Source organism: Prionailurus bengalensis, chromosome E1 (genome assembly GCF_016509475.1).
Source record: "Prionailurus bengalensis isolate Pbe53 chromosome E1, Fcat_Pben_1.1_paternal_pri, whole genome shotgun sequence".
Lineage (NCBI taxonomy): Eukaryota > Metazoa > Chordata > Mammalia > Carnivora > Felidae > Prionailurus > Prionailurus bengalensis.
Genome location: NC_057347.1, coordinates 48278243 through 48290609, shown reverse-complemented (window position 1 = coordinate 48290609; position 12367 = coordinate 48278243). Strand labels below are relative to the sequence as shown.

At 37.9% G+C, this 12367-nt stretch overlaps 1 protein-coding gene across 7 annotated transcripts in view; it reads right to left on the bottom strand.

The window, feature by feature from the left end:
• The window catches only part of CEP112 (centrosomal protein 112), a 427630-nt gene that overhangs the window by 339827 nt on the left and 75436 nt on the right, over positions 1-12367 (bottom strand). For all 7 annotated transcript variants that reach the window (XR_006297953.1, XM_043585075.1, XM_043585077.1 and 4 more), the window contains 2 exons: positions 3207-3293; positions 218-317 (listed from right to left, as the gene is read on the bottom strand). Coding sequence is in view for 6 of the 7 variants with exons in the window: in XM_043585075.1 (XP_043441010.1) it covers positions 218-317; positions 3207-3293 (187 nt within the window). In the remaining variant the exon portion in view is untranslated. The remainder of the gene's footprint in view (positions 1-217; positions 318-3206; positions 3294-12367) is intronic.

Here is a 12367-nt window from a genome sequence, read left to right as displayed (position 1 = left end):
ACATATAAACATATCACAGACATACACACACATACATACGCACACATACACACACACACACACACACACACACACACACACAGTTTTGACTCAGTCGTATGGAAGCCCATATAAACATCCCCATCTCATATTAAAGGTCAGAACTAAAATTTTACTTTATACAACCATTAAAATAAAATGGAAATGCTTTCAAAAAGTTGATGTAACAATACATCACCTTTCTTTTCAAGTTTTCTAACAGTCTCCTCCATTTCATTTTGTTTCTTTTTGTATAAAATTTTCAATTCTTCTATTTCATTATTCTTTCTTTCTAAAATCTGCAAATAAATTTAAAATGTTTTAGTAAACTATTTTTATATAGAGAACACGTAACTTTTTTTTTTTAATTTTTTTTTTTCAACGTTTATTTATTTTTGGGACAGAGAGAGACAGAGCATGAATGGGGGAGGGGTAGAGAGAGAGGGAGACACAGAATCGGAAACAGGCTCCAGGCTCTGAGCCATCAGCTCAGAGCCTGACGCGGGGCTCGAACTCACGGACCGCGAGATCGTGACCTGGCTGAAGTCGGACGCTTAACCGACTGCGCCACCCAGGCGCCCCGAGAACACGTAACTTTTAAAACAAGCACAATATTTTTTGTTAAATCTATCTCACTTAATCCCATAAATGGGTTTCCAAAAAAAAGATGTAAAAACTATCTTCTAGGGCATTGAGAAAATATAAAATATACTAAAATAATTGATTACTGAAAGAAATATGTCATCGGCTTTCAATTTTCATGTATCAGTTTTCAAGGAGAACATAAATAATAAATTGATTCTCTAAAATATAATTCAGAGATTAAAGTGTGTCATAAAGAAGCATAGAGAAGCCGTCAGAAACTTGGCTGGCACAGCACAATCCACCCTTCCCCCACCCCCCCTCCACTGCACTGGGACAGGACACCTTCAGATGAGCGGACCCCTGGATCCTCCCTCTGGTGTCCTTTTATTTTCATGCACAATAACAAAAATCCCCAGACACATGGGAAGATGACCTGTAATAGGCTTCTTTTAGATCTAGCTTTGCTATTATGAATCAAAAAAAGTCAGTTCAAAATAAGTCAAAAATTACATGAATATTTTACATCATTAAGTGTATTGTGTCAGAAGTTTTAAATGAATCATTTATTAGGGTTGAATCATGATTTTATACTCCTAAATACATCTACACACACACACACACACACACACACACACACACACACAAAGAAATAACCAAAATGCAGTACTTAGCAAGTAGAACAAAAAATATGCTAACAAAGGGGAAAAAAGAAAACCAAATTGAGGCAAGTACTGTATGAATATCCACTTTTCATACGGTTGGAGTATATTTCCTGTACACTCAAATTCAGCTTAAAAAATATTGGCAGGGAAGGTTGTTCACCAACGTCTAACCAGCCTTTTCTTAGTGCTTTTATTACCAGCATTTCCACCTCTAAGAATGATTGGTAAATAGAAAAGAAGCTAGTTTGATCCTGAAGTCCACAAAAAAGCAAAAAAGGAAAAGAATGTACACAAACAGATAAAACACTCTAATTTTATTCCTCCCTGATTCCTGACACTTAGAAAATGCCATTCAAGCAACAAACTGAGGAATATACTTTCCAAACCTGGCGTAAGGTCAAGGATTTTATTTATATTTTACCTGGCATTTCAAACTAGTTGCATTGCTTTCTTTTTTCATGCAGAATTTATTTTAAAGGAGAAATTCCTGGAAAGAATTTTATTATTAAATGTTTTTCTTAGAACTGATCTTTGTAACGGACATACCAAGAAGCCTAGTTCAAACTCTATTACCGTGATTTTTCCAAATATATTTTTGTATTTATTTATCTTATACATCAATAGATTCCATTTCATTTGGATATATATTATGTTATATTAAAATTACATTACCAAATCTCTAACATATTTGTGATAGCTGTTTTTATCTAACCAATTTGAGCTAGAGTAAAATTCTACTAAGAGCAGAAAGTAATACCGGCCTTCAAAATGTGAATGGGAAAGAAGAAAGAAGAAGGAAAAGGATTCAATATTTTTTCTCTTTCTAATTTTCAATCAGTGGTTTCCTTCTTGTTGCTTTGAAAGAAAATGAGCCAAATAGGCACCTGACTAAATATGAATATATTTTCAGCTTTTAAGAAAGCTTGGATATGTGATGTGTGGCTTCAACTCTCTGCCACCATCTCTGTCACTCAGTTTTGTGAGGCAGAATCAGGCTTAGTGGTGCAACAGTAAATGCCAAGTTTCAATTTGGATTAGTCTTTATGCATTGAAATATAGATGTATATATCACTCAATTTTTGAAATCAATACTAAAATATGCTAACCACTCAAATGCCATGTAGGATAACCATAAGTTGATTATTATTGCTGTGCCCATTAAGAATAAAAATAAGTTTTCTTTAAAAATACAAATGGTGGGGCGCCTGGGTGGCACAGTCGGTTAAGCGTCCGACTTCAGCCAGGTCACGATCTCACGGTCCGTGAGTTCGAGCCCCGCGTCAGGCTCTGGGCTGATGGCTCGGAGCCTGGAGCCTGTTTCCGATTCTGTGTCTCCCTCTCTCTCTGCCCCTCCCCCGTTCATGCTCTGTCTCTCTCTGTCCCAAAAATAAATTTAAAAAAGTTGAAAAAAAATTTTTTTTAAATAAATAAATAAATAAAAATACAAATGGAAACACAGAAAGGCATAAATCCCAATGAGCTACTGGAAAAAAGAAGCGTACATTCAGTGCTACCAATACAATGCATGCAGTCTATTACAAACAGAACTAAATCCAAAAGTTCCTTTTTAAATCAAAAAGCAAATTTTAATTTCCAGAAAACCAAAAAGAATATCAGACTAAAACAAACACTAGTGTGTACAGCTGATGTCTTACTTCAGCTTTTACGAAAGGTAATGCTAGAATGCAGATTAAGGACTCTAAGAAGGCCAACCTTCACACAACAGAGGAAGAACTCCAGGTAGTGGCAACTATAAGGATTTACATAAACACATTTGTTTAGAAAGTGAAGTATAAAGATCCGACTTTGGCCAAAATACTAATTAAGCAAATCCTATTTATAATGACTATTTAATCAGTGGACGATGGGATGGATGGTCACAAGACCTAGAATATTCTGAGTATTCAATGTTAATGAAAGAATAAACGGTAGAGAGCCTACCTTCTGAACATCGGCATCATGTTTCTGCTGCAGTTTCAGCTTCTCCTCGTGGCATTTGGCTTCTATCATTTTTGTTTTTATGTCCAACTTCAAGAAAAAAATTTCAAAGGTGTTATTTCCCTTTGGCAAAAGTCCCCCACTCAATGAAAATAATTCCTGATGTGAAAGTGTCCTTCTCCACATTTTCCTTCTAGCCACCGGTCTAGCAATCACATCCCTTTACCAACATGTTGGTTACATTCTTTGATTACTTCCAAGCTAAGTAAGTGCTTCAGGTAAATTTCACTTGACAGACAACATTGAGAGTACTAAATACAGATTTACCAGTTATCCCCATCCCACTCCACCCCTCAAAAAAAGTCATCTGAAATTTTTCTAAAGCCAGTGGTTTAGCCTTTGCTTACTGTTTTTTTTTTCAACGTTTATTTATTTTTGGGGGGACAGAGAGAGACAGAGCATGAATGGGGGAGGGGCAGAGAGAGAGGGAGACACAGAATCGGAAACAGGCTCCAGGCTCTGAGCCATCAGCCCAGAGCCCGACGCGGGGTTTGAACTCCCGGACTGCGAGATCGTGACCTGGCTGAAGTCGGACGCTTAACCGACTGCGCCACCCAGGCGTCCCTGCTTACTGTTTTTTTTTTTTTTTTTTTTTTTTTTAAATTTTTTTTTAATGTTTTTATTTATTTTTGAGATAGAGAGAGACAGAGCATGAGCAGGGGAGGGCAGAGAGAAGGGGAGACACAGAATCCGAAACAGGCTCCAGGCTCTGAGCCATCAGCCCAGAGCCCGACGCGGGGCTCGAACTCACGGACCGTGAGATCATGACCTGAGCTGAAGTCAGATGCTTAACCGACTGAGCCACCCAGGCGCCCCCCTGCTTACTGTTTTTAATGTGGTCTTGAATCAACCTTTTTACTTTTTGTCTTTTCTCATAGCTACATGTTCATTAAAACTACTCTTATTTACCTCCATACTTGAATGTGACAATTTGAGAGTGGATGTCCACAATTTGGGCATATCACTGATAACTGTACATTTCTCTTAGAAGATTCTCCAGTTCTGTCTCCTGGAATCACAGACCCCGACTACCTCAAGGAAGTCACTTTTAAGCATTCATTAACAACTCCTTTTATCCTCCTAAAACCAACAGACACTGTACCAGCGCTCTGAGCAAAACCAGCCAAAATGTGACCAAATTGTTGATAATAATGGGTGCATCTCAGAATTAAAAAAATAACAGTGACATGTTTTAAGACAAATAACATAAAACTGATTATCTCAAAATGTGAAAGTATATGAACACCAGATTCCTTACCGTTTGCAAGAGTGTATAGATCGGAGTCTAACAGACCTCATTTCTACTTTGGATTTTAATGCCACTATATTAACTATTGTGACTTTGGGAAAGTCACCCTTTGAGATTCTATTTCCTTTCCTGCTAGTCAAACTCGCCTCAATGAGTTGTGAAGCTTATTTTCAGTAATATTTTTTTTTAACTTTTTTTTTAAACAATTATTCATTTTTGAGAAACAGAGAGAGACAGAGCATGAGCGGGGGAGGGGCAGAGAGAGAGGGACGCACAGAATCCGAAGCAGGCTCCAGGCTGTGAGCTGTCAGCACAGAGCCCGATGCGGGGCTTGAACTCATGAGCTGTGAGATCATGACCTGAGCCGAAATCAGATGCTTAGCCGACTAAGCTACCCAGGTGCCCCTATTTTCAGTAATACCATTTAAGTAACTATACTCAGGACACAAAGTAGGTACCCAAAAAAATTAGTCTACAACCTTCAGGAAAATTTTCTGTTATAATATTAGAAATACACTGTCAAAATAATCTCTTGGAAATTTTTGAAATATACTTTATATTTTTCAATTCCTGTTTCAAAAAAGTAATGAATCTGGGGTGCCTGGGTGGCTCCGCAGTTTAAGCATCCAACTTTTAATCTCAGCTCAAGTCATGATCGCACAGTTCATGGGATCAAGTCCCACATCAGGCTCTAGCCTGACAGGAGCCTGCTTGGGATTCCCTCTCTCCCACTCTCTCTGCCCCTCCCCTGCTCACTCACTCTCTCTCAAAATAAATAACCACTCTCTTGCTCTCTCTCTCTCTGTCTCTCTCAAAATAAATAAACATTAAAAAAAAAGTAATAACCCCTAATGTCAGGAACATGACAGGGATGTCCCCTCGCACCACTGTTGTTCAACATAGTGTTGGAAGTTCTAGCCTCAGCAATCAGACAACAAAAAAGAAAGAAAAGGCATTCAAATCACAAGGGAGAAGTCACACTTTCACTCTCCCCACATGACATGATACTCTACTTGGAAAACCCAAAAGACTCCACCAAAAAACCACTAGAATTACTACATGAATTCAGCAAAGTCACAGAATATAAAATTAACGTACAGAAATCTGTGGCATTTCTATACACCAATAATGAAGCAGCAGAAAGAGAAATCAAGGAATCTATCCCATTTACAATTGCACTGAAAACCACAAAATACCTAGGAATAAACTTTTTTTTTTTTTTTTTTTGAGAGAGAGAGATTGACAGAGCGTGAGCAGGGGAGAGGCAAAGAGAGACAGGGAGACAAAAAATCCCAAGTAGGCTCCAAGCTCTGACCTGCCAGCGCAGAGCCTGACATGGGGCTCGAACTCACAAATCATGAGATCATGACCTGGGCCGAAGTTGGATGCTCAAACCAACTGAGCCACCGAGGCACCCCAACCTAGGAATAAACTTAACCAATGAGGTAAAAGATCTACAACCTGAAAACAATAGAAAGTTTATGAAAAAAAAGTGAACAAGACACAAAGAAATTGAAAAATATCCCATGCTCCTGGATTAGAAGAGCAAATATTGTTAAAATGTCAGTACTACCCAAAGCAATCTACATATTCAATGCAATCCCTATCAAAATAACACCAGAATTCTTCACAGAGCTAGAACAAATAATCCTAAAATTTGTATGGAATAAGAAAAGACTCCAAATAGCCAAAGTAATGTTGAAAAAGAAAACCAAAGCAGGAGGCATCACAATTCTGGACTTCAAGGTGTATTACAAAGCTGTAATCATCAAGACAATATGCTACTGGCACAAAAACACACTCAGATCAGTGGAACAGAATAGAGGACCCAGAAATGGACCCACAAACATATGGCCAACTAATCTTTGACAAAGCAGGAAAGAGTATCCAATGGAAAAAAAGACAGTCTCTTCAGCAAATGGTGCTGGGAAAACTGGACAGCGACGTGCAGAAAAATGAACGTGGACCACTTTCTTACACCAGACACAAAAATAAACTCAAAATGGATGAAAGATCTAAACGTAAGACAGGAAGCCATCAAAATCCTAGAGGAGAAAACAGGCAACAAACTCTTTGACCTTGGCCACAGCAACTTCTTACTAGACATGTCTTCAGATACAAGGGAAACAAAAGCAAAAAGGAATTATTGGGACCTCATCAAGATAAAAAGCTTCTGCACAGCAAAGGACACAATCAACAAAACTAAAAGGCAACTGATGCAATGGGAGAAGATATTTGCAAATGACACATCAGATGATGGGTTCGTATCCAAAAATCTATAACGAACTTAAGCTCAACACCCAAAAAACAAATAATCCACTGAAGAAGTGGGCAAAAGACTTGAACAGACAATTTTCTAAAGAAGACATCCAGATGGCTAACAGACACATGAAGAGATGCTCAACATCAGTCATCATCAGGGAAATACAAACCAAAACACCTGTCAGAATGGCTAAAATTAACAACTCAGGAAGCCACAGATGTTGGCGAGGATGCAGAGAAAAGAGGAACCGTTTTGCACTGCTGGTGGGAAACTGGAGCAGCCACTCTGAAAAACAGTCTGGAGGGTCCTCAAAAAAGTAAAAATAGAACTAGCTTACGACCCAGCAATTGCACTACTAGGTATTTATCCAAAGGATATAGGTGTGCCGATTCGAAGGGGCACATGCACCCCAATGTTTATAGCAGTGCTATCGACAATAACCAAAGTATGGAAAGAGCCCAAATGTCCATCAATGGTTGAATGGATAAAGAAGATGTGGTATGTATGTGCACACACACACACACAATGGAATATTACTCAGCAATCAAAAAGAATGAAATCTTGCCATTTGCAACAACATGGATAGAACTAGAGTGTATTATGCTAAGCGCAATAAGTCAGACAGAGAAAGACAAATGTATGACTTTACTCATAGGTGGGATTTAAGATGCAAAACAGATGAACATAAGGGAAGGGAAGCAAAAAATAATATAAAAACAGACAGAGAGACAAACCATAAGAGACTCTTAAATACAGAGAACAAACTGAGGGTTGTTGGCGGGGTATTGGGTGGGGGGATGGGCATTAAGGAGCGCACTGATGAGCACCGGGTGTTATATGTAAGTGATGAATCACTAAATTCCATTCCTGAAATCATTATCACACTATATGTTAACTAACTTGGATTTAAATAAAATTTTAAAAAATTGTTTTCAAATAATGAATCTGAACTTAAGATAAACATGCATGATCAAATCAACATAGTCAAATGAAACTTAAAAGTTTTACAACAAAAGTTAACACAGACTCATGATTTTTTAAACACTCAGTAGTGGGGAGGGAAGCAGTCATCCATTTACTATACAAAAGAAAGAAATTCTGAATGTTTCCATTCTCTTGCCTCTAACTCCCATCATACTTCTTCCTCATTTTAGCAGAAAGGGGATTGGGTGATCCAAGTTCACGTGGAGATCCTCAACAGAAGCATTTTAGGAGTCTATTAAAAAGTAAACTCAAAAAGCAATATAAGCGAGCTGGGCGGATACAGGAGACACAGTTCACTGCCGTATCTTTCCATAGCGCCTTCAAGAGAATTTATTACACCGTAGGCTTGTGAGGGAAAGCCCTAAACGCCATAGAACTATGTTGCATGTTTCAACCCACCTTCTCCATCTGTTCCACCTCAATCCTGTGACCCGATTAAGAATAAACACCTGACATACGTTTAAGCAATGCATTAGCTAGAGAATAACGGTGATATTTCTCTCAAGAATCTGAAGTAGGATAGCAAGTTAGCGACTCTGAGGAACAATTTCTAGAGGGGCAACAACCAAGAGAAAGCAGATAAATCCAGTATAGAGAAGAGAGCAAAGCAAATGCACCACGACTGCAAAGACTAGAAACCACACGGCATCTGAAACATGAAGTAAGCAAACTCAGGCCCTAATAGTCTCCATGAGACTAGGCATACTTGAATTTGAAAGTCTCTGTACCCCTTTTTATTTTAGGTAAGCTTGATGGATCTCTGTTCTTGCAACCTAGAGATGTATCACTATTTGATTTTTCTGCTGTAACTTTTTACTTTGGTATAATATTAAACTCAAAGAAAATTTGCAATAATAGTACAAGGAGCTCCCATATGCCCTCTACCCAGATTCACAAGCTGTTTATATTTGGCCCGATGTGCTGTATCAATTTTTTGTATCTATATCTACTTACAGATGTACATAAAACTATTTTCAGAACCATTTGTGAGAAAGCTAGAGACGCCGTGCTTCTTTATCCCTAAAAAACTCAGTGTATATTTCCTTAAAACAAAGATGCTGTCTTTTAACATCACAGCCCTTATCGAAATCAGGAAATGTAATGTAACACAGTAAGATTACTTAATGCACAACCTATAGTCGAGCTTTATTGATTATCACAATAATGCCCTTTATAGCTATTTTTTTAGTCCAAGATCCAATTCAGGAGCATGCACTGCCCTTAGTTATCATAGCAACTGTATCTCCTTTAATTTGGAATAGTCTTTCTTTGTGTTTCTTGATCTTGACATTTCTGAAGAGTATAGCCAGTTACTGAAAGTCCCTCAGTTTGGATTTGTCTGATGCTTCCAGATGACTAGACTTATTCGATTTTCACGGGATTAACACTAATGTGATGTTATATCCTTTTTCATTCCATCTTATTAGGAAAAGGTTGGTTTGTCCCCATATTGCCAATGTAACATTTGATAACTTGGTTAAGAGAGTGAACACCAGGAGAACTATAGACAAATTTCCCTGATGAACATGGATGCAAAAATCCTTAACAAGATATTAGCCAACCGGATCCAACATTACATTAAAAAAATTATTCACCACGACCAAGTGGGATTTATACCTGGGATGCAGGGCTGGTTCAATATCCGTAAAACAATCAATGTAATTCATCACATTAATAAAAGAAAGGACAAGAACCACATGATCCTCTCAACAGATGCAGAGAAAGCATTTGACAAAATACAGCATCCTTTCTTGAAAACCCTCAACAAAGTAGGGAGAGAAGGATCATACCTCAAGATCATAAAAGCCATATACGAAAGACCCAACGCTAATATCGTCCTCACTGGGGAAAAACTGAGAGCTCTCCTGCTAAGGTCAGGAACAAGACAGGGATGTCCACTCTTGCCACTGTTATTCAACATAGTATTGGAAGTCATAGCCTCAGCAGTCAGACAACAAAAAGAAATAAAAGGCATCCAAATCGGCGAGGAGGAGGTCAAACTTTCACTCTTCCCAGATGACATGATACTCTATATGGAAACCCCAAAAGATTCCACCAAAAAACTGCTAGAACTGATTCATGAATTCAGCAAAGTTGCAGGATACAAAATCAATGCACAGAAATCGGTTGTATTCCTATACACCAACGATGAAGCAACAGAAAGAGAAATCAAGGAATCAATCCCATTTACAACAGCACCAAAAACCATAAAATACCTAGGATTAAATCTAACCAAAGAGGGGAAAAGCTACACACTAAAAACTATAGAAAGCTTATGAAAGAAATTGAAGAAAACACAAAAAATGGAAAAATATTCCATGCTCCTGGATTAGAAGAGCAAATATTGTTAAAATGTCAATACTACCCAAAGCAATCTACGTATTCAATGCAATCCCTATCAAAATAACACCAGAATTCTTCACAGAGCTAGAACAAACAATCCTAAAATTTGTATGGAACCAGAAAAGACCCCAAATAGCCAAAGCAATCTTGAAAAAGAAAACCAAAGCAGGAGGCATCACAATTCTGGACTTCAAGATGTATTACAAAGCTGTAATCATCAAGACAATATGCTACTGGCACAAAAACACACTCAGATCAATGGAACAGAATAGAGGACCCAGAAATGGACCCACAAACAAATGGCCAACTAATCTTTGACAAAGCAGGAAAGAGTTATCCAATGGAAAAAAAAAAGTCTCTTCAGCAAATGGTGCTGGGAAAACTGGACAGCGACGTGCAGAAAAATGAACGTGGACCACTTTCTTACACCAGACACAAAAACAAACTCAAAATGGATGAAAGATCTAAACGTAAGACAGGAAGCCATCAAAATTCTAGAGGAGAAAGCAGGCAAAAACCTCTTTGACCTTAGCCACAGTAACTTCTTACTGAACACGTCTCTGGAGGCAAGGGAAACAAAAGCAAAAATGAACTACTGGGACCTCATCAAAATAAAAAGCTTCTGCACAGCGAAGGAAACAATCAGCAAAACTAAAAGGCAACCGACAGAATGGAAGAAGATACTTGCAAATGACATATCAGATAAAGGGTTAGTATCCAAAATCTATAAAGAACTTATCAAACTCAACACCCAAAACACAAATAATCCAGTGAAGAAATGGGCACAGACATGAATAGACACTTCTCCAAAGAAGACAGCCAGATGGCCAACTGACACATGAAAAAATGCTCAACATCACTCATCATCAGGGAAATACAAATCAAAATCACCCTGAGATACCACTTCACACCTGTCAGAATGGCTGACATTAACAACTCAGGCAACAACAGATGTTGGCAAGGATGCGGGGAAAGAGGATCTCTTTTGCACTGCTGTTGGGAATGCAAACTGGTGCAGCCACTCTGGAGAACAGTATGGAGGTTCCTCAAAAAATTAAAAATAGAACTACCCTACGACCCAGCAATTGCACTACTAGGTCTTTATCCAAGGGATACAGGTGTGCTGTTTTGAAAGGGAACATGCACCCCCATGTTTATAGCAGCGCTATCTACAACAGCCAAAGTACGGAAGGAGCCCAAATGTCCATCAATGGATAAATGGGCAAAGAAGATGTGGTGTGTATATACAATGGAGTACTACTCGGTGATCAAAAAGAATGAAATCTTGCCATCTGCAACTACGTGGATGGAACTAGAGGGCATTACGCTAAGCGAAATTAGTCAGAGAAAGACAAATATCATAAGACTCCATTCATATGAGAACTTTAACACACAGAACAGATGAACATAAGGGAAGAGAAGCAAAAATAATATAAAAACAGGGAGGGGGATGAAACACAAGAGACTCTTAAATATGGAGAACAAACAGAAGGTTATTCGAGGGCGTGTGGGAGGGGGGATGGGCTAAATGGACAAGCGGCATTAAGGAATCTGCCCCTGAAGTCACTGTTGCACTAGATGCTAACTATTTGGATGTAAATTAAAAAGATAAAATTTAAAAAAAAAAAAGAGTGAACACCAAGTTATTATAAGGGTAGTATTAAAAAGAAAGTTTCTCCATTACCATTCTAAAATAATAATAATAATAATAATAATAATAATAATAATAAGAGTATCTCAGAAACAATAAAGGGGTTTCTCTTTTCTGGAAACTCTTATCTTGATACCACAGAATAGCTCTATATTTCTGCCTCTAGGGCATGCATGATTCATGATAAATTATCATGATTAGACTACAGAAACAATCTTTCTAGCACCATATATAAACACAATACAGGATACAAATATAGATACATAGATTTATAGAGATGTATATAGATAGACATATAAATATAGAGATGTATGTACATATGTGTGCACCTATATACACATACTTATATGCATATGAAAAAGCAGTAAACAGGCTTACACAAAGACTGACATTGAAAGATAGGATATAACACTACTAATTTGTTTGACCTCCCGGTAAGTCTGACTCCTAACAACATTTAAGTTTTCTTTCACTGGGCTCAGTAATTACACTGTTGATTTCAACTTAAGAACCATGGAGCTCTACTTCAGGCTATAATGGACTAACTAGTACTAAACTCACCTCTCACTGTTAACAACCACAGAACAGGATAAAATAGATGAGGTACCCATTCC